This window comes from Lepus europaeus, chromosome 14 (genome assembly GCF_033115175.1).
Source record: "Lepus europaeus isolate LE1 chromosome 14, mLepTim1.pri, whole genome shotgun sequence".
Taxonomy (NCBI): Eukaryota; Metazoa; Chordata; class Mammalia; order Lagomorpha; family Leporidae; genus Lepus; species Lepus europaeus.
The window spans coordinates 30,272,145-30,299,058 of NC_084840.1; the positions used below are offsets into that span (position 1 = coordinate 30,272,145).

Below are 26,914 nucleotides of genomic sequence, written 5' to 3' on the forward strand. Positions count from 1 at the left end.
GATGGTTCAACGTTTGCAAAACAATCAGCGTAATACACTACATTAACAGACTGCAGAAGAAAAACCATATGATTCTCTCAATAGATGCAGAGAAAGCATTTGAGAAAATACAACACCCTTTCATGATGAAAACTCAAAGCAAACTGGGTATGGAAGGAACATTCCTCATTACAATCAAAGCAATATATGAAAAACCCATGGCAAACATCCTATTGAATGGGGAAAAGTTGGAAGCATTTCCACTGAGATCTGGTACCAGACAGGGATGCCCACTCTCACCACTGCTATTCAATATAGTTCTGGAAGTTTTGGCCAGAGCTATTGGCAAGAAAAAGAAATTAAAGGGATACAAATTGGGAAGGAAGAACTCAAACTATCCCTCTTTGCAGATGATATGATTCTTTATTTAGGGGACCCAAAGAACTCTACTAAGAGACTACTGGAACTCATTGAAGAGTTTGGCAAAGTAGCAGGATATAAAATCAATGCACAAAAATCAACAGCCTTTGTATACACAGGCAATGCCACGGCCTAGGAAGAACTTCTAAGATCAATCCCATTCACAATAGCTACAAAAACAATCAAATACCTTGGAATAAACTTAACCAAGGACGTTAAAGATCTCTACGATGAAAACTACAAAACCTTAGAGAAAGAAATAGAAGAGGATACCAAAAAATGGGGAAATCTTCCATGCTCTTGGACTGGAAGAATCAATATCATCAAAATGTCTATTCTCCAAAAGCAATTTATACATTCAATGCAATACCAATCAAGATACCAAAGACATTCTTCTCAGATCTAGAAAAAATGATGCTGAAATTCATATGGAGACACAGAAGACCTCGAATAGCCAAAAAATCTTGTACAACAAAAACAAAGCCGGAGGCATCGCAATACCAGATTTCAGGACATACTACAGGGCGGTTGTTATCAAAACAGCATGGTACTGGTACAGAAACAGATGGAAAGACCAGTGGAACAGAATAGAAACACCAGAAATCAACCCAAACATCTACAGCCAACTTATATTTGATCAAGGATCCAAAACTATTCCCTGGAATAAGGACAGTCTATTCAATAAATGGTGCTGGGAAAATTGGATTTCCACGTGCAGAAGCTTGAAGCAAGACCCCTACCTTTCACCGTACACAAAAATTCACTCAACATGGATTAAAGACTTAAATCTACAACCTGAAACCATCAAATTATTAGAGAGCATTGGAGAAACCCTGCAAGATATAGGTACAGGCAAAGACTTCTTGGAAAAGACCCCAGGAGCACAGGCAGTCAAAACCAAAATTAACATTTGGGATTGCATCAAATTGAGAAGTTTCTGTACTTCAAAAGAAACAGTCAGGAAAGTGAAGAGGCAACCAGCAGAATGGGAAAAAATATTTGCAAACTATACTACAGATAAAGGGTTGATAACCAGAATCTACAAAGAAATCAAGAAAATCCACAACAACAAAACAACCCACTTAAGAGATGGGCCAAGGACCTCAATAGACATATTTCGAAAGAGGAAATCCAAATGGCCAACAGACACATGAAAAAATGTTCAAGATCACTAGCAATCAGGGAAATGCAAATCAAAACCACAGTGAGGTTTCACCTCACCCTGGTGAGAATGGCTCACATTCAGAAATCTACCAACAATAGATGCTGGAGAGTATGTGGGGAAAAAAGGACACTAACCCACTGTTGGTGGGAATGCAAACTGGTCAAGCCACTACGGAAGTCAGTCTGGAGATTCCTCAGAAACTTGAACATAACCTTACCATACAACCCAGCCTTCCCACTCCTTGGAATTTACCCAAAGGAAATTAATTTGGCAAATAAAAAAGCCATCTGCACATTAATGTTTATTGCAGCTCAATTCACAATAGCTAAGACCTGGAACCAACCCAAATGCCCATCAACAGTAGACTGCATAAAGAAATTATGGGACATGTCCTCCATAGAATACTATACAGCAGTAAGAAACAATGAAACTCAGTCATTTGCAACAAGATGGAGAAATCTGGAAAACATCATGCTGAGTGAATTAAGCCAGTCCCAAAGAGTCAAATATCATTTGTTTTCCCTGATCGGTGACAACTGAGCACCAAAGGGGAAACCTGTTAAATGAAATGGACACTATAAGAAACAATGACCTCATCAGCTCTTGTCCTGACTCTAGATGTACAATGTAATACTTTATCCTTTTTAGTATTTTTTGTTGTTGTTGTAGTTGTTGTTCTAGTACTAGTGGTTGAACTCTGTAATTAACACACAATTATTCTTAGGTGTTTAAATTTTAACTGAAAAGTGATCCCTGTTAAATTTAAGAGTGGAAAAAGAGAGGGAGGAGATGTACAATTTGGGACATGCTCAATTGGACTTGCCCCAAATGGTGGAGTTAGAAATGTGCCAGGGGATTCCAATACAATCCCATCAAGGTGGCATGTACCAATGCCATCTCACTAGTCCAAGTGATCAATTTCAGTTTACAATTGATGGCTCTGATAGGTCTAAGAGTCAAAGGGATCACACAAACAAGACAAGTGTCTGCTAATACTAACTGATAGAATCAAAAAGGGAGAGAAGCATCCAACATGGGAAGTGGGGTACACAGCAGACTCATAGAATGGCAGATGTCCTAAACAACACTCTGGCCTCAGAATCAGCCCTTAAGGCATTTGGATCTGGCTGAAGAGCCCATGAGAGTATTGTAGGCATGGAAAGCCAAGATACCATGGAAAAGAAAAAAAAGAAGATGACCTAAATGAAAGATCTCTGTTAGTGAGATCCCAGTGGAAAGAACAGGGCCATCAAAGAAGGAGGTACCTTTCTCTGAAGGGAGGAGAGAACTTCCACTTTGACTATGACCCTATCAGAATAAGATCAAAGTCAGCGAACTCTAAAGGCTTCCATAGCCCTGGCAACTCATGACTAGAGCCTAGGGAGATTACTGATGCCATGAACAGGAGTGTCAAATTGTTAAGTCAGCAACAGAAGTCACTGTGTACTTACATCCCATGTGGGATCTGTCCTTAATGTGTTGTCTAATGTGCAGTGATGCTATAACTAGTACTAAAACAGTATTTTTACACTTTGTGTTTCTGCGTGGGTACAAACTGATGAGATCTTTACTAATTATATACTGAATCAATCTTTTGTATATAAAGAGAATTGGAAATGAAAAAAAAAACTGGTGTTAAATTGGAAATGGCATAGAATTAATTTTTTAAAAATATCATGTAGGATCTCTGTCTTTAATGTGCTGTACACTGTTATTTAATGCTATAACTAGTACTCCAACAGTATTTTTCACTTGGTGTTGCTATGTGAGGGCAAACTGTTGAAATCTTTACTTAATATATACTAAACTGATCTTCTGTATATAAAGAGAATTGAAAATGAATCTTGATGTGAATGGAAGGGGAGAAGGAGCAGGAAAGGGGAGGGTTGCGGGTGGGAGGAAGTTATGGGAGAGGGGAAGCCATTGTAACCCATAAGCTGTACTTTGGAAATTTATATTCATTAAATAAAAGTTTAATAAATGAAAAAATATATATAGCTTGTTTTTTATATAATAGCATAATACACATTAATTTCAAGTCCTCACGGAAAATTCACCAAGACAAAATGCATCCTGGGCTATTTAAATCCAACAGCAAATTTTTAAGAATTGAAATACTACATTGGGGCCGGCATTGTGGCATAGCGGGTAAAGCTGCTGCCTGCAGTGACAGCATCCCATATGGCTGCAGGTTCGAGCCCTGGCTGCTCCACTTCCAATCCAGCTCTCTATTATGGCCTGAGGAAGCAGTAGAAGATGGCGCAAGTATTTGGGCTCCTGCACCTCCATGGGAAGACCCAGAGAAAGCTCCTGGCTCCTGGCTTTGGATCGACGCAGCTCTGGCAATTGTGGCCAGCTATGGAAGACCTCCCCCACCCTGCTCGCTCTCTCACTCTGTCTCTGCCTCTCCTTCTCTATGTAACTCTGACTTTCAAATAAACAAATCTTTAAAAAATAATATAGGAGTGAGTTTTCTGACTCTAATGAGTTCATATTTGACACCAATAAGAGAGTCATACTTTTCAATTTCCAATGCTTTGAAATTAAATAACGCATTTCTAAATAACCCATGAGTGAAAGAAAAATCCCACATTTTTTAAGCATTTATTCATATCTCTTCATTTTATTAAGGGCAGACAGAGATGGAGAGAAATCTTTCATCTTCTGGTTCACTTCACAAATACCCACAACAGCCAGAGCTGTGCCAGACCGAAGTCAGGAGCCCAGAATGTTACCCAAGTCTCCCAAGTGAGTGGCAGGAAGCCAAGTGCTCAAGCTATCATTTGCTGCCTCCCAAGGTGTGCATTAGCAAAAAGCTGAATTCCAAGTGGAGCAGCTGGGACTTGAACCTGGCAGTCTGATAAGGAAGGTGGGTATCTCAAGCAGCAATTTAACCAATGTGCCACACTTGTTCTTTGCCATCCAAGTGGGAGACCAGATAGAGCTAAGGGTTCTTGGCTTTGGCTGGCCCAGTCCCAGCTATTGCATGAGTATGTAGAGCAAACCAGAAGGTGGAAGGGCATAGGTGTGTGCTCTCTCTTTCCCTCTCTTTCAAATAAAAAATAAACTTTTTAATACTAAAGGAAAAAGAAGTTGGAGGATTTTTATTTAAAAAATGAAAAGACATGTGCCTAACTCAAGAAACTAGGAAAAAAAGAGCAAGTTCAATCCAGCAACATATAAAAGGAATTATATATCATGATCAAATGAGATTTATATCAGGTGTATGAGATTGGTTAACATTTGAAAATCAATCAGTGTAACCAATCACATTAACAGAATACAAAAGAAATATCATATGATCCTATCAATTAAAATCAGAAAAGGCCTTTGAAAAAAAATCATTCATTTATAATAAAATTTCCCAGCAAATTAGGACTTGAGGGGAACTTCCCCAACTTGATAAAGAGTACCCACAAATAAAAACAGCTATAGCTGACATCATACGTGATGGTGAATGACTGAATTCTTTTTTCCTGAGATCAAGATGAGCAGATAGCTGCTCTTTTCACTCTTACTTAACCTAGCGTTAGAAAGTCTAGCCACTGCAATATGAAAAAGAAATAAAAATCACACATATTGAAAGTAGAAATAGAACTGCTAATTCAAATGACATGATTATCTACATAAAAAAGCACAACAAACTATAAAAGAACTTCCAGAAATAAGTGAGTTCAAAAATTTTTATCAGTTCTCAAGTTAATATGATAGTGTATTGTAGTAATGATCATACACTTGCTGTAACCCTCAGAATCTATTAATAACTTCTGAAGAAAAGTTTTGAAATACAGGATCAATCCAGAAAAATTAATAAAATTTCTATATTCTAACAATAAATATGTGAAAACTTCAATTTGAAACAAAAAGCATATTATAATGATTCTGAAGTAAATGAAACACTTATGAATAAGCTTATGGAGGCATGGATGGGATCCATATGTTGAAATTATAAACTTTTAATAACATAAGCCATAAACATAAATACATGGAGATACTCATACATGCTAGGACTCAACATAGTGAAAGATTTCAAATTTCCCCAGTTGTCCTGCATGTGTGATGCAATTAATCTAAGTTGTATTAATAAATGCTCAATAATATTTTTTGTTAGCATAGACAAATTTATCCTAAAATATATATACAAAAACATAGGCTCTGAAGCAGCTTTTTAAACATTTAAATAAAAACAAAATAGCAGCTATCCCTCTATCAGATATCAAGGCTCACAGTAATTAAGACTATGTGGTATTGATGCAGGATAATGATATTGATTAATGGGGAAAAAAGAAAATTCAGAAAATGGTGAAAACATAAATATTTACCTAATTTTTGCCAAATATGCAAAAGCAATTCAATGGAGGAAGGATAGATTTTATAATCAGTGTTCCTGGACCATCACATTATACACTGGCAAATAAAACAAAATTCACACTTTATACAAAAAATAACACAAGGAGAGGGCATTTAGAACAACAGTCTGGATATTGATTGGAATGCTCACATCATACATTAGAGTGCCTGGTTCAAAACCCACCTCCTCCACTTCTAATCCAGCTTCCTGCTAATGAGCATCCTAACAGGCAACAGATAATGGTTCAAGTGCTTGCATCCTCCCCACACACATGAGAGATTCAAATTGAATGCTAGGCTCCTGGCTTCAGCCTTGCTCAGCCCTTACTATTGGAGGCATTTGGGGAGTGAACCAGTAGGTGAAGGCATCTGCCTCTGTTGGTCAGCTAGTCAGTGTCTCTATTCACCTTCCCTCTCTCCTTCCCTCCCTCCCTCCTCCTCTCCCCCTCTTCCCACTGTCCCCACTCTCCCCCTCTCCCCTCTCCTCTCCTCTCCCCTCCTCTTCTCTCTTCCCCTCTCCCCTCCCCTCCCCTCCTCTTCTCTCCCCTCCCTCCTTCCCTCTCCTCTCCTCTCTCCTGTCCTCTCCTCTCCTCTCTCCTCCCCTCCCTTCCTCCTCTCTCCCCCTCCCTCCCCCTCCCTCTTCTCTCCTCTCCTTTCTTCCTCTCTCTCTTTCTCTCTCTCTGTGTCCTGCCTTCCAAATAAAATGAAAACTGAAATAAAAAAAATTAAAAATCTCAAGATGAAATGCAGGCTTAAATTTAAAATATATAAAATACTAAAGTTTTAGGGAGAAATGTTCAATATTTAGGACTAGGCAAGAGTTCATAGCCTTGACACCAAAATTATAAGGCATAATAGGAAAGATACATTAGATCACAAAATTAAAACTTTTGCTCTCAGAAGAGCCCCCACTAAGAAGAAAAATGACAAGCTACAAACAAGCAATCCAATTAGGAAATAAGCAAGAGGCATGAAGGTCATCAAATAGGACATGCAAATAGAAAATGAAATGATGTTCAACATCATTGGTTTAGGCAAATGCAAAATAAAATCACACTAAACACCTATCAGAATGGTGAAATTTTTTTAAGTGATAATAGCAAATACTACTAAGGATCTGGAGAAACAAGATCACTGGGAGGATTGTAAATAGTATTTCCATTTTGGAAAAGAAAACACTACACATGGAACTGTGGTACACCCCAACAGACACACTCGGGCATTCTGGAGAAATGAAGGTATATATTAACAAAATTCTATATACAAACATTCTATCAGATTTATTTTATACTAGAAACAACCCAGACATCCCTTCAGTGGGTAAGTGGTTAAACAAACTGTGGTACACTCACACCACAGAATGCCACATTAGTAATAAACAACTTAGATGATGAATTTCCACAGAATTTTGTTGAGTCTAACAAAATCCCAGGATGTTACATATTGTATGACTTCATAATATAACATTTTGAAAAGGAAAAATTTTAGAAACAGAGTACATATTAGTGGTTACCAGAAGTTAGTGACCTGAGCCCAGAGTAGGGAAAAGATAAAAGTAGATGTCACTCTAAAAGGCCACATGAGGTTCCTTCTAATGATGGACTTCTTCTGTATTTTAACTGTGGTGAATGAAATAAATACACACACACACACAGAGAGAGAGAGAGAGAGAGAGAGAGAGAGAGAGAGAAATATAAGAAAAATACAGAGAAATCTGAATAAGATGGGCAGATTATACAGGGGTAGTTCAAAAATTCAAGGAAAGTGTAATTGAAAGAAACTTATTTTGGTGCCAAAAATACCTTAAAATCCACACATAGGGTTTTTTTCATAATCTATGTTTTTACTTTTTTTAGATTTATTTTAAAAAGAAAACACAAGAGCAAGATCTTCCATATGCTGGTTCACCCATCAGATGGCTGCGACAGGACTAGAACACGCCAAAGCCAAGAGCCACGTGGATGGCAAAGACCTGAGTACTTGGACCACCTGCTGTTTCCAGGTCCATTAGTAGGCAGCTGGATAAGAAGTAGACTAGACAGTACTGCAACAGACACTCAGATACAAGATGCCAGTGCTGCAAGAGGTACCCTAACCTGCCCTTCATATCAATTCCCGTATGCTGGTCACTATAGAGGATGATTGTTTTATAAGAAGTTACTAATGAAGGATACATAGAATCTCTCCACATATTTTCTCAAAAGTGCCTTTGACCAACAATTATCTCAAAAAAAAAAAAAAAAGTCTAACTAAAAACAGATGGGTATGTCTACAGCATAGGTGATAGTGATGGTTTTATGGACACATACTTGTACATATCTTCAAACTAGTTAACTTGTATCCTCATACATTCAACATATACAGATTTTTGTATGTCAATCATATCTCAATTAAGTGGTTTTTTAAAAACAAGTAAACAAATACTACTATGTTATACCTCTCCAAGTTCAGTGCTCCACAGTTTTCAAAATTCCTGAGATCTTGCATCTCCAACTTTCATAAAACAAATTTTTCACTTACTTTGGAACACTGAGATTATTGCAGATATTTTAGTGAATTATAATGGCCAGCATTTCCCTCAGTGCGTGTTGCCACAGAAAATATCTCATTTGCAGCTCATTCTTTGATTGTGCTTTTCTATCTACCTCATATTGAACCCAATTTCTTTCTACAGATTCCCTAAAGTGCAAATATCACAAAATGGTTACATGTAACATTTTGACCAAATAACTAGAATAATACAAAGGATTTATATCCCATAAAATAAACAGCAGATAATTACATACCATGGATCCATAATCGAAATTCTCTAGGTTACCGCTACCATAGTAAAATTGGCAAGGGCTTCCTACCATGACAGGGAGCTTTGTCTCCAAACGCCTCACCCAAGTCACATGACCTCAATCCCTCCTTCTCTTTTCCTCCTTTCTATATTTCTTTCCTGCCTCCCTCCTCAGGTTAAAAAAAAAAAATGCAACATCATACACAAAAGTAATTATTTCTCTATCTCTAGAATACACAGATGAATTTTCACAGGAAAGCAGAATGATATAACTATAACCTTAGGGCATGTTGTACATAAATGCATAACATTAATATCAAATATTCACTGGAAAATTCATTCATCAATTAGATCCTTGTATTCTTTGGAAAGTATTTTTTGAAGAAATTTAACTATCCTGTCTTCACCTTATAACTTAGTGTCTTGCACACATACCCTTATGTTACAGCCGGAATGACCAGTTGTACAGAATATTTTCGAATATTGCACTTAAGAGAAAAAAATATCAAGGGAAACAGTACCAGGAAATAAAACTATTCAAGTCCATGTTTAAATAAAGTCATATTCTCCATTCCATTATCAAGTGAAACATACCATAGGCCAAATTCTGCCCTAGGTTATATACACGTGTTCTTTCTGACTTCAATGGGAACTGTTCATGTATAACTGAAGGCATCAGTTACCCTTTGGGCACAAAAATGACTACCCACAAAAAAAGCAAAAAATAATCTAAATCTTATTATATTTGGCTTTTAGGTGAAAATGATATAATATAAATGACAATTCCATCAAATAATATAGGTTTTAAAAAGCACTACTATCAAATCTTAACCATTGCAAATTTGATGAAATTACCATAGTGGCATTTTCAAGCTTACAGATTGTTGAAGAAATAAGTGGACACTGGAAAATCTTCATTTTATAGCAATTTTCAATTTTAGTAGTGTGTGTAATAAATGTGCACTATGATATTTGTATACAATTTCCCTTTTATATATATTTTACATTTTATAGCTATTGGCTGAGAATCTGCCAGCTCTAGCAGAAATAAGTATTTGCTAAATTCTCCTTCAAATATCAGTTTCCACATTTAAATGTTAATTTATTCATGGCTTGCTGTCGATCTTGATTGGAGGTGCTTCCATAGGAAAGGTCTCACTGAACTTAAATTTTTATTATGAATGCTAGAGTGATAACATTCAGACTTATGGAAAGTAAACAGCATAATGTGACATGAGATGATATTTCCACATGCATTTTCTAAACAAAAGTGGTTTTTGCATGTATACATATATTATGTACAAGCTAATGGCCCTACAGTGTAATAACAATTACTAAATAGACTGAATTAGAAGCAGGTGAAAAGAAAAAATCATGGATATCTATTGGGAGAGAAAACTAGTTCTATGCAAACCTCTAACCTATTTTTCAGCCTTTTTGTCTAACACGTGAACACATTTGTTTCTAAATAATTCAGACTCAACACTCTTACTGACACTGTTCATTATACTCATCTCCCAAGTACTATTGCCTGCTCCTCCTGTACAGAATCCCATCCTTCATTCCCTTCACCTATCAAAAACATTCATCCTTCCAAAGTTTGCTCATGTTCCACCTTTCTGCACTTTTCCTGACAGATCCCAACTGGAGTTGATTATTTCCTGCCTTGAACGCCATTTATTTTATTTTGTAACACATGTTTGACTATACAGAGAGAAAGAGAATGCTTGTACCCCACCCTAGATCAATGAAGATATAATGCACTATGGGCACCAAAATATTTTTTTCAATTTTCTCAATTTCAATGACTTTTGTAGTCTAGAATTATTGCCCTGAAGTCTAGTTCACATGTGTTTTTTTCAAAAATCTGATTCTTGATTAACCACTGTTTGGTACTGTGGTTAAGTTCCTGCTTGAGATGCCTGTATCCTATATCAAAGTGCTTGAGATAGATGCCCAGATCCTTTTCTGATCCAGTTTCCTGCTACCTGCAGAGGTAGTAGATGACCCATCAAGTAGCTGGGTCTGTTCCCAATATGGGTGACCTGGATTGATTTCCTGGCTCCAGGCTGAGGCCTGACTTAGTCTCTCTCCCCTCCCTCCATCCCCCCACCTCCCATCAAATACAACAAAAATAAACCAATAACATTTTTTAAAATAACTTATTCTAAAAATGTGATTTTCATACATTTGTGTTTTTTTGTGGGCAACTGAAACCACTTTCCATGAAATCATTCAAGTCAGAAAGCAGGGATTCACACCAATAGCTCCTTTTCCTTTGAACTCCACATTCCTCCCATCAGTAAGCCCATGGTATTAATTCTGTCCACACTGCTCTCAACACTCATCACTTATCAGCATATTTACTATTATGATCACACTCCAAGTTATACTCATATGTGACTTGGATCATGAGAGTGCCCCAATAACCCTTGTTCTTGTCTTCAAGCAAACTGTCCTATCTTCCCTGCACTCAAACTGATGTTTAGGAGAAGATAATCTGCTCATGTCAGACATTTCCCCTCCTTCCCTTCACTCTCTTCCTATCCCTTACATAAAATATTTCAATATTTGAAAAATCTTCACATGTCCAACAATGCTCTTTAAAATACAGCTTCTTCCAGCTGTCCTATCATCCATACCGCTCCTCTTTGCCTGCTATATCCTAGCCACTGGCTTTTTAGTCTCTCATTCACAACACATTTCCTTGCACAAAGGAGCATGTGCACTCTGCTGTGTGTGTATAGACTGTTCCCTGCTGTCTTATCCTAGTTGAATCCTGTACATTCTTTTGAGCACGTATGATTATCCGTTGAACTGCATCCCCCAAAAACATGTATTGAGGTCCTAACCTTCAGCGTCTGCGAATGTGACCTTACCTCAAAATATAGATAATCCCAGGTTATGATAGGTTTATACCACAATGAATCCATCGTAAGTCAAAAATGCATTTAATATAACTGACCTACGAAACACCATAACTTAAATGAGCAACACAGCACAATGTACATGTTCTCCTCCAGTAATCACATGACTGGCTGGGAGCTGCAGCTTACTGATGCTGCCTATAAACACAAGCGAGGAGCACATCTCATATTGCTAGCCCAGGAAATAGTGAATTTCAAAATTTGAACTTTGATTTCTACTGAATATGCATCACTTTCACACCATTGTAAAATCATAAGGTCAGTAATTCCAACCATTGAAGCAACTACAGTGTCATTTCACATCTCAAGTTGAGTCCTACTGAATCAGGGTGGACCCTGATCCAATATGAATACCGTCCCCGTTAAAAGGAAAGACCCGGAGTCATGAGGGGAAGAAATGGCTGAGTAATTATGGAGGAAAACATTAGAGTGATGCAACTACACATACAGGAGCGCCCAGGGTTGCTGGCCAACACCAGAAGCTAGAAGAGACGAGGGAAGATTCTCCCTACAAATTTCAGAGGGAGCACATCCCTGCCCACACCTGGATTTAAAACTTTTTCCACACTCCAGAACTAAGAGATAATAAACCTTTGCTATTTTAAACCATCCAGTTTTTGATGATTTTTAGGGTAGGCTTGAAAACTAAATTCTTTAATATAACTTCTTCAAGGAAGCTTTCCTGATTGCCAGCAATTTGATCAAACCATCCTTCACATGATTCTGTAGCACTTGCCACGGTCATCATATCATTTTTGCTGTTATGATTATTTAGCTTTTTTTTCCAACAGACTAAGTCCACTAGCATAGGAATTTACAGACTATGAAGTGTTCTTGCAGACATTTTCTCTACATATTCAAATTGACAGTGGAATCTAAATAGGCTGGGTTTGTGTCTGTTTCCAATTTGCAACAGGAATCCATATTTTGAAAAGTTATATAATTTTCTAAGGATTGCATGATTTTTAGATAAAATATCAAGAATTGGGGTCAGCGCTGTGGTGTAGCAGGCTAAGTCCCTGTTTGTGGCATCGGCATCCCATATGGGCACCTGGTTCATATCCTGGCTGCTCATCTCCCAATCCAGTTCTCTACTTATGGCCTAGGGAAGCAGTGGAAGATGGCACAAATTCTTGGACACCTGCACTTGCATATGAGACCCAGAAGAAGCTCCTGACTCCTGGCTTCAGATGGGCACAGCCCTGGCCGCTGCAACCATCTGGGTAGTGAACCAGCAGATGAAAGACTTACTTTCTCTCTCTCTCTCTCTCTCTCTTTCTCTCTCTCTCTGCAACTCTGCATTTCAAAGAAATAAATCTTTTAAAAAACAAAATGTGCAATGAAGTACAAAACTACATTTGTTTTACAAATATAACTTTTTGGTTCTTGCATTTTTGTGGGTGTGATTTTGTTGTTGTTTGGGTCAAAGAACTGTGAAAACTAATTACTCTTTGGATCTACACAATGACTTTGTTCATGGCAATTTATCGTTTTGAACTTAAGTTCACGGAAGCATGAGATTGCAATTATAAGCATGTAAATTAAAGATCTAAGGCTCATTTTTCTCATCTCTGTAATGGGGAAATTTAAGTTAATATCATAGTACTATCATCAGCCCCTAAAAAGCTTTGAAATGTTTAATATAGTACACATAATTCAACTCTGAATAATGGGAACTATTGTAATTTTTTAACAATTATTCTGAAAAACTTCACTAATTCCAATGGTCTTAACAGTTTTAAATAACTCAAAAGCAATATTTAACATACATAAAACTATAGATAAAATCAGTAAAAATTATTTAGGGAAAATATCATTTGGGTACTCTTGGAGAACAGGTGGAGTTTGGGATGATGTTTGGGACATAGTCTTCTGAGTTCAGTGAGCAAACTTCCACATGTCTCCACAAGCCATAGAGATGGAGGAGAGGAGAGGAGAGGAGAGGAGAGGAGAGGAGAGGAGAGGAGAGGAGAGGAGAGGAGAGGAGAGGAGAGGAGAGGAGAGGAGAGGAGAGAGGAGGGGAGGGGACAGGAGGGGAGGGGACAGGAGGGGAGGGGACAGGAGGGGAAGGGACAGGAGGGGAGGGAGAAAGCAAGAAAAAGAGAAAGCAAGAAAGAAAGAGAGAGAAAAAGAAAAAGAGAAAAAGAGAAAGAAAAGAGAGAGAGAGAAAAAGAAAAGAAAAAGAGGGAAGGGAGGGAGGGAGGGAGGGGAGACAGATGGAGAGGAAGAGGGAGGAAGGAAAGAGAAAGAAATAGAGGGAAGAAAGAAAGAAATGATTCCTATTTAATAGGAACTGAAGTTACACAGAGTATCATAAATCTATGTGTATATACATAGTAACATAAACTTATAGGGATTTACAAACTAGTGGTAATGTGAGAGATACACACAATAGCAGAATCTTATGTGAATATACTATAGCAATAAACTCATATGGATATAGATATACACATATGTATTAACCTATGTAGAAATATATTATGGAAGGAAAATAGGAGGAAATAAAGAAATTTTTATCTTTTTTATTTTTTTATTTTTTGACAGGCAGACTGGATAGAGAGAGAGAGAGACAGAGAGAAAGGTCTTCCTTTTTGCTGTTGGTTCACCCTCCAATGGCCGCTGCGGCCGGCACATCTCACTGATCCTAAGCCAGGAGCCAGGTGCTTCTCCTGGTCTCCCATGCGGGTGCAGGGCCCAAGCACTTGGGCCATCCTCCACTGCCTTCCCAGGCCATAGCAGAGAGCTGGCCTGGAAGAGGGGCAACCGGGATAGAATCCGGCGCCCCAACCAGGACTAGAACCCAGTGTGCCGGCACCGCAAGGCAGAGGATTAGCCTGTTAAGCCACGGCGCCGGCCGAAATTTTTATCTTGATACCAACTCAGCAATTAACAAGTTATATGGCCCAGGGTTTAATATCTAAGAGTAAAGTTATAAGGTGTTTTTAAAATTATGGAAATGCTTATGATAAAAATAAACTAGGCATAGTTTTCAAAATTTTACATCTAAGATAATCTTTTAATTCTATTTTCCTACAAACATTTTGGAGTACTTCTTATAACGTCTAATTCAAAAACACGAGTTTGACTCCTCTTTTTTCATTTTTTTTGTTTTAATGAGTACTTAAAAACATATGTACATGGATGTATTTTTATAAATATTTATGATACTATGTGATGTATCAATACATTTATTTATTGTGTAATGTAATGTTCAAATCAGGGCAAATGTATCTTTCTCCTCCAACATTTCCTTGAGATGAAAGCATTCAAAATCCTCTCAGATTTTTCTTAAAGAGCTTCATTACATTGTCATTATCTCTGTTTATCACGATAAGAGAAAACCAAATCTTCCTCCTGATTGTGACTTGGTCTTGATCTTTCAGCAGCTAGACAAGATCATCCCTGAGATTTCCTCTGTCTTCCTGTGATTTTCTGGTATAAGAGGAAAACTACCGACTGATAATAAACTCAGGGAAAAACTGGGATAAAATCGCCTTAAGTGCCTTTACAGTTGCAGGAGGTCAGAGACCTCTTCCTTCTGAGTGAAAAGCCTTTATAGAGCATGTACATGGGCATACATTCCAGAGATTAATTGAAAGACTTGGTTTATCTATTTCAACAAACGTTACTTAAATTGCATTTTCTCTTCCTCCAGAATTATCAATAGTCTTCCTTTCCTGGATTGACTACATAAATCAAATGAGAATACTTCATGAATAAGCTATGATTATGAAGCTTCTATCATTCATCTATTGATTCCTAAAAGTTTATTTACTCGTGCATTTTTTTCTTCATATCAGAGCTGTTCTTTTTCACACTACTGTAGCTAGACTTACCTGTGGCTATTATATTCACAATTTATCAAAGTACCATCAAAATAGCATAGAAAATGTGAATCTGATTGCTAAATCATTTACTGGGTTCACAATATAGTATCTGCTTAGCTTCAAATTATAGTAATTTTTATACTGATGATTCTGTTGATACTATTTTTCCTATTAAGTGTGTGGGACAAATTAAGGGCAAAGAATAGTTTCATAGAAAACTGGGATAATTTTTGAGATTTTTTTATTGTAACTGATACATTAAAAAACAGCGCATATGTGTATGTAACAGGTAATATTTCTAGGCACCGAAACATTGTGTCATGTTCAAATTTTGGTCAACATCTACCTTCTCAAATATTCATATTTTTATATCCCCTCCTCAAGATATTTTAATGTAGAGTACATTATTGTTGTCTAATGTTACCCTGTTACACAGTGGGCCATCAGGATTTCAGTCTCTTATGTAGCTACAACTAAAGGCAGTTAATTGACCTTTTCCTCTCCCTTTCTCTCTCCAACTTCTGCCAGCCTCTGGTAATGACCATTCTTCTCTCACATTCTATGAAATCACTTTTACTTTACTTTTTTTTTAATTTGTCAGGTAGAGTTTACAGACAGTGGGAGAATCAGACAGAAAAGTCTTCCTTCCATTAGTTCACTCCCCAAATGGCCGCAATGGCTGGAGCTACGCCAATCCAAAGCCAGGAGCCAGGAGTCTCCTCCCAGTCTCCCATGTGGGTGCAGGGGCACAAGGACTTGGGTCATCCTCCACTGCTATCCCAGGCCACAGCAAAGAGCTACACTGGAAGAGGTGCAACCGGGACTAGAACCCGGCGCCTATATGGGATGCCAGCATCACAGGTGGAGGATTAACCTAGTGAGCCATGGTGCCGGTCCCCCACTTTTACTTTTAAATGATATGGAACTAAATGAATGTAATTCCAAGCTGTTTTCTACCAATCCTAAAACAATGCCAAAGAAAAATTATTGTATACATTTCAAAACAAAAAGACTAAAAATGGTATCTTAACTGCTTGTGCAAATTCAATATAAAAAGCTTCAAAAAATCCGCTATTTTCAGTGTTCCCTGTTTTATAATAAGTAGTACAAATTTATTTTCCAGTTTTTGTGCAAAAATATGATATAATAAACCCCAATTTGATATAATTTGAAATAGCTCATATATTAAGCCCCAAAGTGAAATCCAAATTGACAGTGATGTCAGAGTCATCTCTGGATGAATATTAACTTAAAAACGAATCATTTTCCAACTGGTTGAAGATTCAAAATGCTAGTTTTGAAATAAAAGCTGTTAGATTTATGTCTTCAACAATAGTGGGGCGGGGGTATTTTGTTTAGGAAATTACATCTCTAATGTTCAGTATGTCTGGCTCTGCTCACATTGCAAACTTTTTTTCTGATTTGGGAAAAACAGAATTCTGATTTTACTGATGAGAAACATACTGAGTATACTGTCTGAGATAAGGCAAAGCTTAGATCTGTTCTTTAATTCTACATCAATTGGCACTCAGAAGCTAAATTCTGATTTCTGAGTCACTCCATAACAGAGGTTATGATTCTTCTTCTTTTTTTTTTGCACACACATAGAAAGGCATGCCATATTTTGAGACCATATTTGAATATGGGTGAATATATGAATATAAGATAATTTCAGATTTGCAATTTGAAACTTGATAGTCCCAGATTATTAATTAGGTGTTCTATCCTATGCCTAGAATGAAAGAAGTCACTCCAGATGTCCTAAATAGCACTCTGGCCTCAGAATCAGCCCTTAAGGCATTCGGATCTGGCTCAAGAGCCTATGAGAGTATTTTAGGCATGGAAAGCCAAGACACGCTGGGGAAAAAAAAAAAAAGATGAAGAAGAAGAAGACCTAAATGAAAGATCTCAGCGAGTGTGATCCCAGTGGAAAGAACGGGGCCATCAAAGTAGGAGGTAACTTTCTCTGAAGGGAGGAGAGAACTTCCACTTTGACTATGGCCTTGTCGGAATAGGATCGAAGTCGGTGAACCCTAAAGGCTTCCATAGCCTCGGCAACTCATGGCTAGAGCCTAGGGAGATTACTGATGCCATAAACAACAGTGTTAAATTGTTAAATCAACATCAGGAGTCACTGTGTACTTGCGTCCCATGTGGGACCTGTCCTTAATAGGTTGTCAAAGGTGAAGTAATGATATAGCTAGTACTGAAACAGTATTTTTACACTTTGTGGTTATGTGTGGGTGCAAACTGATGAAAGCTTTGCTTAGTATATACTGAAGTGATCTTCTGTATATAGATAATTGAAAATGAAAAAAAAAAAACCCTTGGTTCTAAATTGGAAATTACATAGAAAAATAATCAATCTTTTTTTAAAAAAAAAATATCTTGCAGAATATCGGTCATTAATGTGATGTACACTGTTATTTAATGCTATAACTAGTACTCCAACAGTATTTTTTCACTTTGTGTTGCTATGGGAGGACAAACTGTTGAAATCTATATATATACTAAACTGATTTTCTATATATAAAGAGAATTGAAAATGAATCTTGATGGGAATGGAAGGGGAGAGCGAGTGGGAGGGGGGAGGGTTGCGGTTGGGGGGGAAGTTGTGGGGGGGGGAGCCTTTGTATTCCATGAGCTGTACTTTGGAAATTTATGTTCACTAAATTAAAAAATAAAATAAAATAAAAAGAAAGAAGTCACTCAACCCAAAATCATACGTTGAATATATTACATAACAAAGCCACTACAAGTCAAAATTTATAAAAATATTGTCCCTGGGGCCAGTGACATGGCATACTGGGTTAAGGTTGCAGCTTGTGACAGATGCATCCCAAATTGGAACCCCATTTCAAGAGCTAGATGCTCCACTTCCAATCTGCCTGGGAAAACAGCAGATGATGGCTTATATACTTCTGTCCCTGCCACCCATGTGGGAGAAGCAGATGGAATTCTTAACTTCTGGCTTTAGCCTGTTTTGGTCATTTGGAGAGTAAACTAGCAGATGGAAGATCTCTCTCATCTCCTTACTCACGCTCTGCCTTTCAAATAAATAAATATTTCTTAAAAATATTTTTGAGCAAATATTCTTTGCATGTATGTAACGAAAGACTAGCAAGTTATATGTGTCTGTATATTGATCATAAAATCTACAAAAAATGTTTCTGTAGAAATATCAGACTGCATGGGACAGCAGGACAAAGTACTCTACATGGAATGAGATCTGTCACTTGCTTCCCAGACAAACACAACTCTGCAGCTTTACCTATTTTGATCAACTGTGTCTACCTCCACACTCCACTTACTTTTTAATGTAAAATACACAAAGGCTTCATACATTTCACTTAGACTAGTCTTCTCATCACATAAATAGGGAAACTGAGCCAACTGACATTCTTAAGGCTACAAAGGGGCAATCCTTGAATCAGATTCCACAACTCCAAGACTTTTATCCTTCCCAATAGTTCTTTTAACAGCTTTTAATGGGTGAACACGTTTTTTAAAAGATTTCTTCATTTATTTGAAATGCAGTTAGAGAGAGTACATTTCTTAATAAACATATATAATATGGATTCTTATAAATTTGCAATATCTTGAACATACTCAAACTTGTGTCTGATTTTAAAAAAAAACAATGCATATGTTATATTTAGACTAAGTACTTTTACTTTTCATTTGCTTGTTATTTTTTTTTCCTGAAAGGCAGAGTGACAGAGTGAGAGAGAGATTTTCCATCTACTGATTCTCTCCCCAGAAGCCCAAAAAAGCCAGGGATGGCCCAGACTGAAGCAAGAACTCCATCTGGGTCTCCCAAATGAATGGCAGGGACCCAAATACTTGGACCAGGATTGGCTACATTCCAGGGTGTACATTAGAAAGAAGCTGGAAGTGGAGGCAGGACTCAAACCCAGGCACTCTGACACAGGATGTGGGTGTCCCAAATCATGGCTTATCCATTGTACCACAAAGCCTGCCCACAATTTTCACATGAATGAATTCAGAGTAAATACTACTAGAATAAATGGCTGATATCAATGGTTTTTATAATGGTTTATGATTGATTAGTTTGGTAGTTTTAACATAAAGAACTTGTCAAAAATAAATAAAAGTACAAATTGAAAAGAACAAGTTTTCTCTTGATATCAAAGTGTCAAGAAATAGAGCGGTCTCATTAAATTATAAGTATTTTAACCTTTTCTTGAAAGAAGGGAAAAATTTAAAGATTTATAAAGAAATTCTGCCTTAACTAGGAAATGACTCAGATTTGACACGTATTGAAATGATAATGTTGATTTCAATAGGCATTCACAGAGCATTTTTACTCCCAGGAGTGTAACTCAATCATGGTTACCTCTTTTCATTTAGATTTAAAGTTTCTTTGTAAAATGTTCAGTGTACTACTATCTACCAAAATTCAGCAAAGTTTCACAGGCAGGGCAAAATGAAAGTCAAAAGAATGTTTTTTATCATTGTTGATACAAAAATACGCAAGAAACATATCTTTTGCCATCTTCCTTAGATTGTCTTTCTTTAGCAGTTTGCTGCCACACTTTCAACATTCAATTCTGGGGGCTGGTGTTGTGGCATAGCCAGTAAAGCCACCGCCTTTGACTGGCTGCTCCACTTCTGATTCAGCTCCCTGCTAAAGCAGCTGGGAAACCAGTGGCAGATGATCTAAGCATTTGGACCTGTACCCATGTAGGATAGCCCGAAGAAAACCCTAGCTTCAGCCTGGCACAGCCCCAGCTGTTGCAGCCCTCTGCGGGGAGTGAACCAGCAGATAGAAGATCTCTCTCTCTCTCTCTCTCTCTCTCTCTCTCTGACTTCCAAACAAATAAATAAATATTTTAACAAATAAGATTACAAAATAAAACTTAATTCTATTGCATCAGTCAGTAGGTAGAATAGACAACTTCAAAATACAAGGATCCTCCATCCCACTACTAAACAACAGTTAAGCAGTCAGAGACTGAAACCATCACTTGCTGTAGCCATAGGCAGTGCCTTCTATCAGACACATACTACTCTTTCTGTTCCTTTGATCCTAGAGGCATGGAGACCTGCATATGCTAAACTCATATCCTGAGAACCCAGAATACACATGGCATGGTGTGCCAACTGAATATTACTTTGTTTACACCTTCCTAAAATTAATCAGGGTTACCTCTCTGCATGAAAACTTTAAATTTATTCCTAGGACTTTAAAAAATTAATTATTTGAAAGAGAGAGAAAGAAACAGCCAATTCACTTCCTAAATTACCACAATAGCTGGGGCTGGGCCAAGCCAAAGCCTGGAGCCAGGAACACAATTCAGGTTTCCCATGTGAGTGACAGTAACTTTACCACTTAAGCCACAAAGGTAATTTTCATTAAATATTTGAATATGCAAACATCCTCTAATGTAAGTGGGGTTCACACAGGCCACTAGCTGCAAGCTCTGAGAGCATGTGCTAATAGCACCTCTAGTTTGAAAGGCAGGGGTATCCTCTTGGGTACATTGGGCCATTTCAGTGTCCTGAAGAAATTAAGAATAAACTGTGCCTCCATTCTGAGGACTATAAATACCAGACATCTCACAGCTCTCTCAGCCTTTAACAGCTCCTAAGCTCCTACAAACTGTGGCTGACAACTACAATAATAATATAACACCTTTTGAGTGCCTCAAGTGTAAAGTTCATTAGTTCTAAGGTCACTATTTTAATGCAAGAGCCAAATTTCATTCACATCATCGGATGCTATCAGAGAAAGACAGCTATAAAAATCAGACAGGGATTTTAATACAGCCATGACTAGTAAAATTAGGATGAGATGACAAAAGGGACCTTACACATTTTTAAACAAAATATATTAATCAAATAAAATAAACATTTCCTGAGTAACTTCCTATTACTACAAATAGCAATTGATTGTCTTTGTGTTCTCATGAGAGTTTTTATGTCAGTTTTTTGGGGGTAACCAGTATATGAAGAAATACAACATTAGGTCATTTAAACATTTTTCTTTAGTAATCATTTATACACACCTGAACTCTAAAAGATACGGCTTCAGATTTTGTGGGTGGATGCCATTTAACGGAGAGAAAGGAAGACAGATCCTTGTGTTTAACCAAATGTTAAATATTTTTTATTTTACTCACCTGCACACTAAGATGAATCCATTTCTTCAGAAGAATTCTCCCCAGTGTCATTACTTTTATTGGAGGTTGCAAACCATTTACTGTGCGATAATAAAACATGGTCTCTTTCTCAGATATTGTAAGTTTGAACACAATCTGCCCATCCACCGTCTTTTCTATAACACACCTTAGGAAGCAACCAGAAGAGAGAGAAAAGGTCAGCATCCAACCAAAAAGACATGCAAAGGCATTGAGCAGTCACGGTTGTGGTAAAATGACCCCAAACTCCACTCAAAATGGTGCCCTATGAATAAGTGCCTGAATGTCATTATATTCAAAGCTACCTTTATTCCAATGAAGAAGCCATTTTTATTTCAATAAAAAAAATTGAATTCTTATTTACAATATATTCCCCAGAGCTTCAACACCCTTCATTAGAGATCCATGATGGAAACTAAAGTGGTTGAGTCATTCCACAAAACTAACATTTAATCTACTGGCTCATTAGTTCCTCTGCTATTTCTTTCCTGAGAAGTGGTTACAACAAACTACATCCCACTTGAGTACTGAGTCATCAATGCGAATCTTTCTTTTTCTTCATCTTATTTTTTTTAATGTAAAGAGAATTTAGTGTCCATGGAAGGCTCTATATTGCTAGCCCTGAAGTCAGAATCAGTCTATTTAATTCCTACGATGACATGGAGAATGAACAGCTATCTTCTCTACTTCTACCATCATCAACCAGACAGAAGCCAAAGACAGCGTCTGTGAGTTGACTGGCTACCTCTCTGTGAACACATAGCCCAAATAAGACACCAAAATAGTGTCAGTGATTCTGGGTGAAAGATCATTTAGTTGTCAAAGAACACAGTGAAATTACATTGTGATTAAAGAAAAAATAAGAGAATACTTAGAAAATTGCTAAGTCTCATTCAGGCTAGGTAACATTTTTTAGGACCATTTCTATCTTTATCTCAGTGGCATATCTTTCACATCCTAGATCCCTTTGTTTACTTGGTTGTTCTCTCCTCTGTGAGTATTCCTGATTCCACAACACTTCTCGATACTCAAGGCTTGTTAAGTGGCCACTGTTCCTCCTTACTTAACCTAGTGTTGTCCAGATAACAGCACCAAGAGATCTGTCTTCTCCAACAGATTATCAGTATTCTAGGACCGAAGCATGAGTGATTCACAGTAGACCCTCAAAAAAATTGATGAGTGATCAGATTCACTAGGAAGCACCAAAGAAGCAAAGGTAAAGTGGGACCAGCCAAGGACTACCACGAAAGTTGTTTCTAAAATTTCCTTAAAGATTGTGTTGTTCACAAATCACTTCTTCTCACCTGTATCTATTTATTCCTTGAGTTGGAAGGTAGAAATAAGATTGGGGAATGCTAATAGTAACCCTTTTACTACCACTACTTTGATATATTTTGTACATGTGCTAGATAATTTATGATAACAAACATTTTTAATTTAGGCAATAGATTTAGTTGATAATAATTTCATATCAAGTAGAAATAAACATTCTATATAAGTTCTACACAATTTTTTCAACCCTCAGAAGTTGAATATTTCTAATTCACTGGAATAAAAGGGCTCCCTTTATCTTCTACCTCCAAGTCTAAAACTATCTAAGTTTGATACCATTCATTTTTCTTGAATCTAAATCTACAAGTGAGAACTTGACCATTACTCAAGAACGTATTTACCAAACACAGACTTATTTCCCCAAGCTTACTGAAAATGCATTTCTTAATATGTTATTGATTATCTTCCTTGCTATTTTGTTTGCTTGTAAACATACTAGCTTTGGTAGATAATAAATGTGAGAGGAAGGCAGGTAGCAAAATATTTAGGAACTGGATTTATTCTGCTCCTGAATAAACAATAATTGGATAATCCATGTTTTGTTTGTTTTACTTATCTAGTGCAAACACCCTGAAATTTCCCCAATTCCCATAAGTATTTTAGTTTTGAGAATGGAAATAACCTTGATACAGGGAACTATCAAAACCAAATGCTAACACCTCTATAAATACTGTTTTATTTATACAAAATGATGACAATAGAAGATGAATTTGGTACAGATACAAGGGGCCTTCAAAAAGTTTGTGGAAAGTGCATATTATGCAAAAACACTATTCATGGATTTCAAAAAATTTTGCACCAAAATAAAATTATTTTTTCTTTCCATTTTCTATGAACTTTTTAAAAGTCCCCTCTTTTGTTTCTGTAAGCTTGGAAAAATATCTCATTCTAGTCCTCTTTGTAAAGAAACAATGTTTGAACAATCTTTGGATACTAGTAACATAATGTTTGGATTTATAGAAATCTCAAACAGTAAGAAAACTATTTCATTTTAGGGTAGATACAGAAACTTCTTGGGATAGTGGTTTGCAATTATATTCACTCCAAATTTCAAATAAAAATAAGCCAACTTGCACTTGGCAAATTGAAACTGAACACCAAAGACATTTGTGTTATATTTGCTTCTGATAGTGACAGACTTTTCTGGGGTGTTTCACAAGTTTTTGAGAGAGTCAGCCAACACTCTACCAAGACTACATCCCAAGGGGAAGGTCCAAAAACCCTCCAGGATACCAAGGAGCAGCAAATGTCTCTAAATACTGTTCCACTTATTTAAAATGTGCAGACTCGCTCTAAATGTTCAGGAAGAAAAAATATCAACTAAAAAAAAATCACTCAGGATGAAAAATAGGTGATTCAAAAAACTAACAAGCGGGGGTGAGTGCTGTGACACAGCGGGTTAAAGCCCTAGACTGAAGCACCAGCATCCCATATGGGCGCCAGTTCTAATCCCGGCTGCTCCTCTTCCAATACAGCTCTCTGCTATGGCCTGCGAAAGCAGATGGCAGCCCAAGTTCTTGGGCCACTGCACCCACGTGAGAGACCCGGAAGAAGCTCCTGGCTCCTGGCTTCAGATTGGCGCAGCTCCGGCCATTGCAGCCATCTGGGGAGTGAACCAAGGGATGGAAGACCGCTCCCTCTGTCTCTACCTCTCCCTGTAACTGTCTTTCAAATAAATAAAATAAATCTTTTTAAAAAATAAACAAGGAATGATTGTAGCAAAGCTGGACTCCAGACTCATGGGAGGCATTTGGGTCAAGATCAGCAGCATATTAGATTTAGGGAACCTCTCACGCTAACCTGTATTTTCCATAATTAATCAGGAGGTGAATACACCCTCTAGTAAAGAGCTAAACGCTTTATCTTGGCAGAGAGGGAGTGCAATGCATATGTTCAACTCATACTATTGAACATCTTCTGTGAGTCACATGCCTCTTCATGGAGAAATAAGGATGAAGAAACACAGTCCTATGTCCTCAGAGATCTATATGCCTAATGGAATTTTGTACTCTAGTAGGGACAACTGTTTATATGAACCTAGCCCAAAAGCCAAGCAATTTATTGGTATTACTAAGACCCAGGCCTTAAAACACACCAAACTTGGTTTGGCTAATCAACTAGAAAATAAGTGATTCAGGTGGAATCACTTCTGTCTGCATGGAAGCTACTTTGACACACTCTTTGCATTCATCAATAGGAAACAGAAATTTCCAATGAAGGAAACAGCTCTTGGATTGCAACCTGACCAGGACAGACTCACCTAGGAGTGAGTCCTTGGCTGTGGGGCTTCTGCAGTGTGAGGCGTCCTTCCTAGCCTGGAGTTCAGGTTGTACTAATCTTCACGATTAAGTGCTTTTTCAGGCTCCTAGGAAAGTTTACACCCACGCTACTACTTACATTACACCTGCTTGCTCAGGTTTCAACCACACAGCTAAAGTAAACGATGCCGCCAGTCTTCGGGGAGGAGAGGAAAAGCAGTTCTTGCGATTTCCAAAAATGAAACTTGTAGAATTGCTAGGAGAGCGAGGACGCACATCGTTCTTGTCGGCCGTGATGCAGCTGCCGAGGCCTGCTGGGAAAAGGGCAGCGTAGGTAGGGGCTGAGGATCTGTATGGACAATCCTGAATACAAAGCCGCTGGGTACAAAACTGAATACTTTCAACAGTGGCAGAGCTATGACAAAACGTGCTCCGTTCTGGGAGTCCACATGTGGCTTGGGTTGGCACAATTGAAACATTCTTGAAAGCTCCCACATTCTCCAGCCTTGGGAAAAGACCCCGTGAGTCAGCCAAGGATATTGACGCAAAATAGCCAAAGATCAATGTTTCAATGACCTGAAACAAGAAGCCGAAGCCCATTGAAAGAGCCAGGCAATTCATGTTTACAACAAAGCATTCTTCTCCCGATAAAGCCCTCCTAAATAAATAACCAGGCCCACGTCGCTCGCCAGCAACACTTCAAAGTGAGGGACTTCAAGTAACGTTGAGATACTCCATTTTCGGGAAACCTCACACACGTTTTCACACGGAGGTGACTCCAAAGATGTTCCTAGCAGCGGCGAAGACATAAGTGGCAAGCAGCTGATGTCTGAGAATCAAAAACAAAAAGTCAAGGGAAAGCTGTTGTGTCTTTAAAATTCAAGTTCATCCTGAGCATGAAGACTTTGGGCCCCTGAGGAGGGACACAGCTCAAAAAACATCATGAAGCACATTGCTTATGGTAAAACATATGGGGGAGTGGGGGGCTAATAAATCTTAAGCTCATTGGGCAAAGAAAACACTTTAAAAGTCCACAGGACAACCAAGTATGTATTTACGAAAGAACTTCAAAAAGTTTATGGAAAAAAATGAAATCACAAGTTTATCTTGGTGCCAAAAATTCTTAATTCATGCATATTGTTTTCATAATATGCATTTTTCCATGAACTTCTTCATGACCTTATTTACAGCTTTCAAAATTTACATATATATGTATTTATATATATGGCACTTACATGTGAGTATATCTAACTGTATGAAGTGCTTCTAGATTTATATACATACATAATTATTAATAATATATTCCACCACGCAGTAACTTGGGGTTGCTCCTGCACCCTATGGATTTAGCACAAGCCACTCAATTTAACAAGGTAAAGTACCTGATAGAGTTTCCTTACATATGCATCCAATGTTGTAATCCCGCGCTAACTTGCAGGTGCCTGCAATAAAGCTGCCAAGGCACTTGGGCCTTCCCCTTATCCCAGCATGTGCAGCAACTTTAAGCTCACAGTAAAGCTGATTAAAATCCCAACACCATCTGTCTGTCCAATGCCTTAATAGTTAGCACACGTTTGTGTTAGTGTTTCCTCTTATGACTACATATTTGTAAGTTAAATATGGATTTCTAATACTGTATAAGTAATTGTATTGATAAATAAGCCGAGTTACCATTCTTTATTGCGTTTCAACCAGTCCCTCAGTGTGACAAAT

At 37.7% G+C, this 26,914-nt stretch overlaps 1 protein-coding gene across 1 annotated transcript in view; it reads right to left on the reverse strand.

The window, feature by feature from the left end:
• Positions 1-25,822, reverse strand: part of USH2A (usherin) — an 855,126-nt gene extending 829,304 nt beyond the window's left edge. Inside the window, exons 1-2 of the mRNA XM_062211324.1 lie at positions 25,341-25,822; positions 21,594-21,759 (exon numbers count right to left, since the gene is read on the reverse strand). Of these exons, the coding sequence (XP_062067308.1) occupies positions 21,594-21,759; positions 25,341-25,822 (648 nt within the window). The remainder of the gene's footprint in view (positions 1-21,593; positions 21,760-25,340) is intronic.
• Between the last annotated feature and the right edge of the window lie 1,092 nt (positions 25,823-26,914).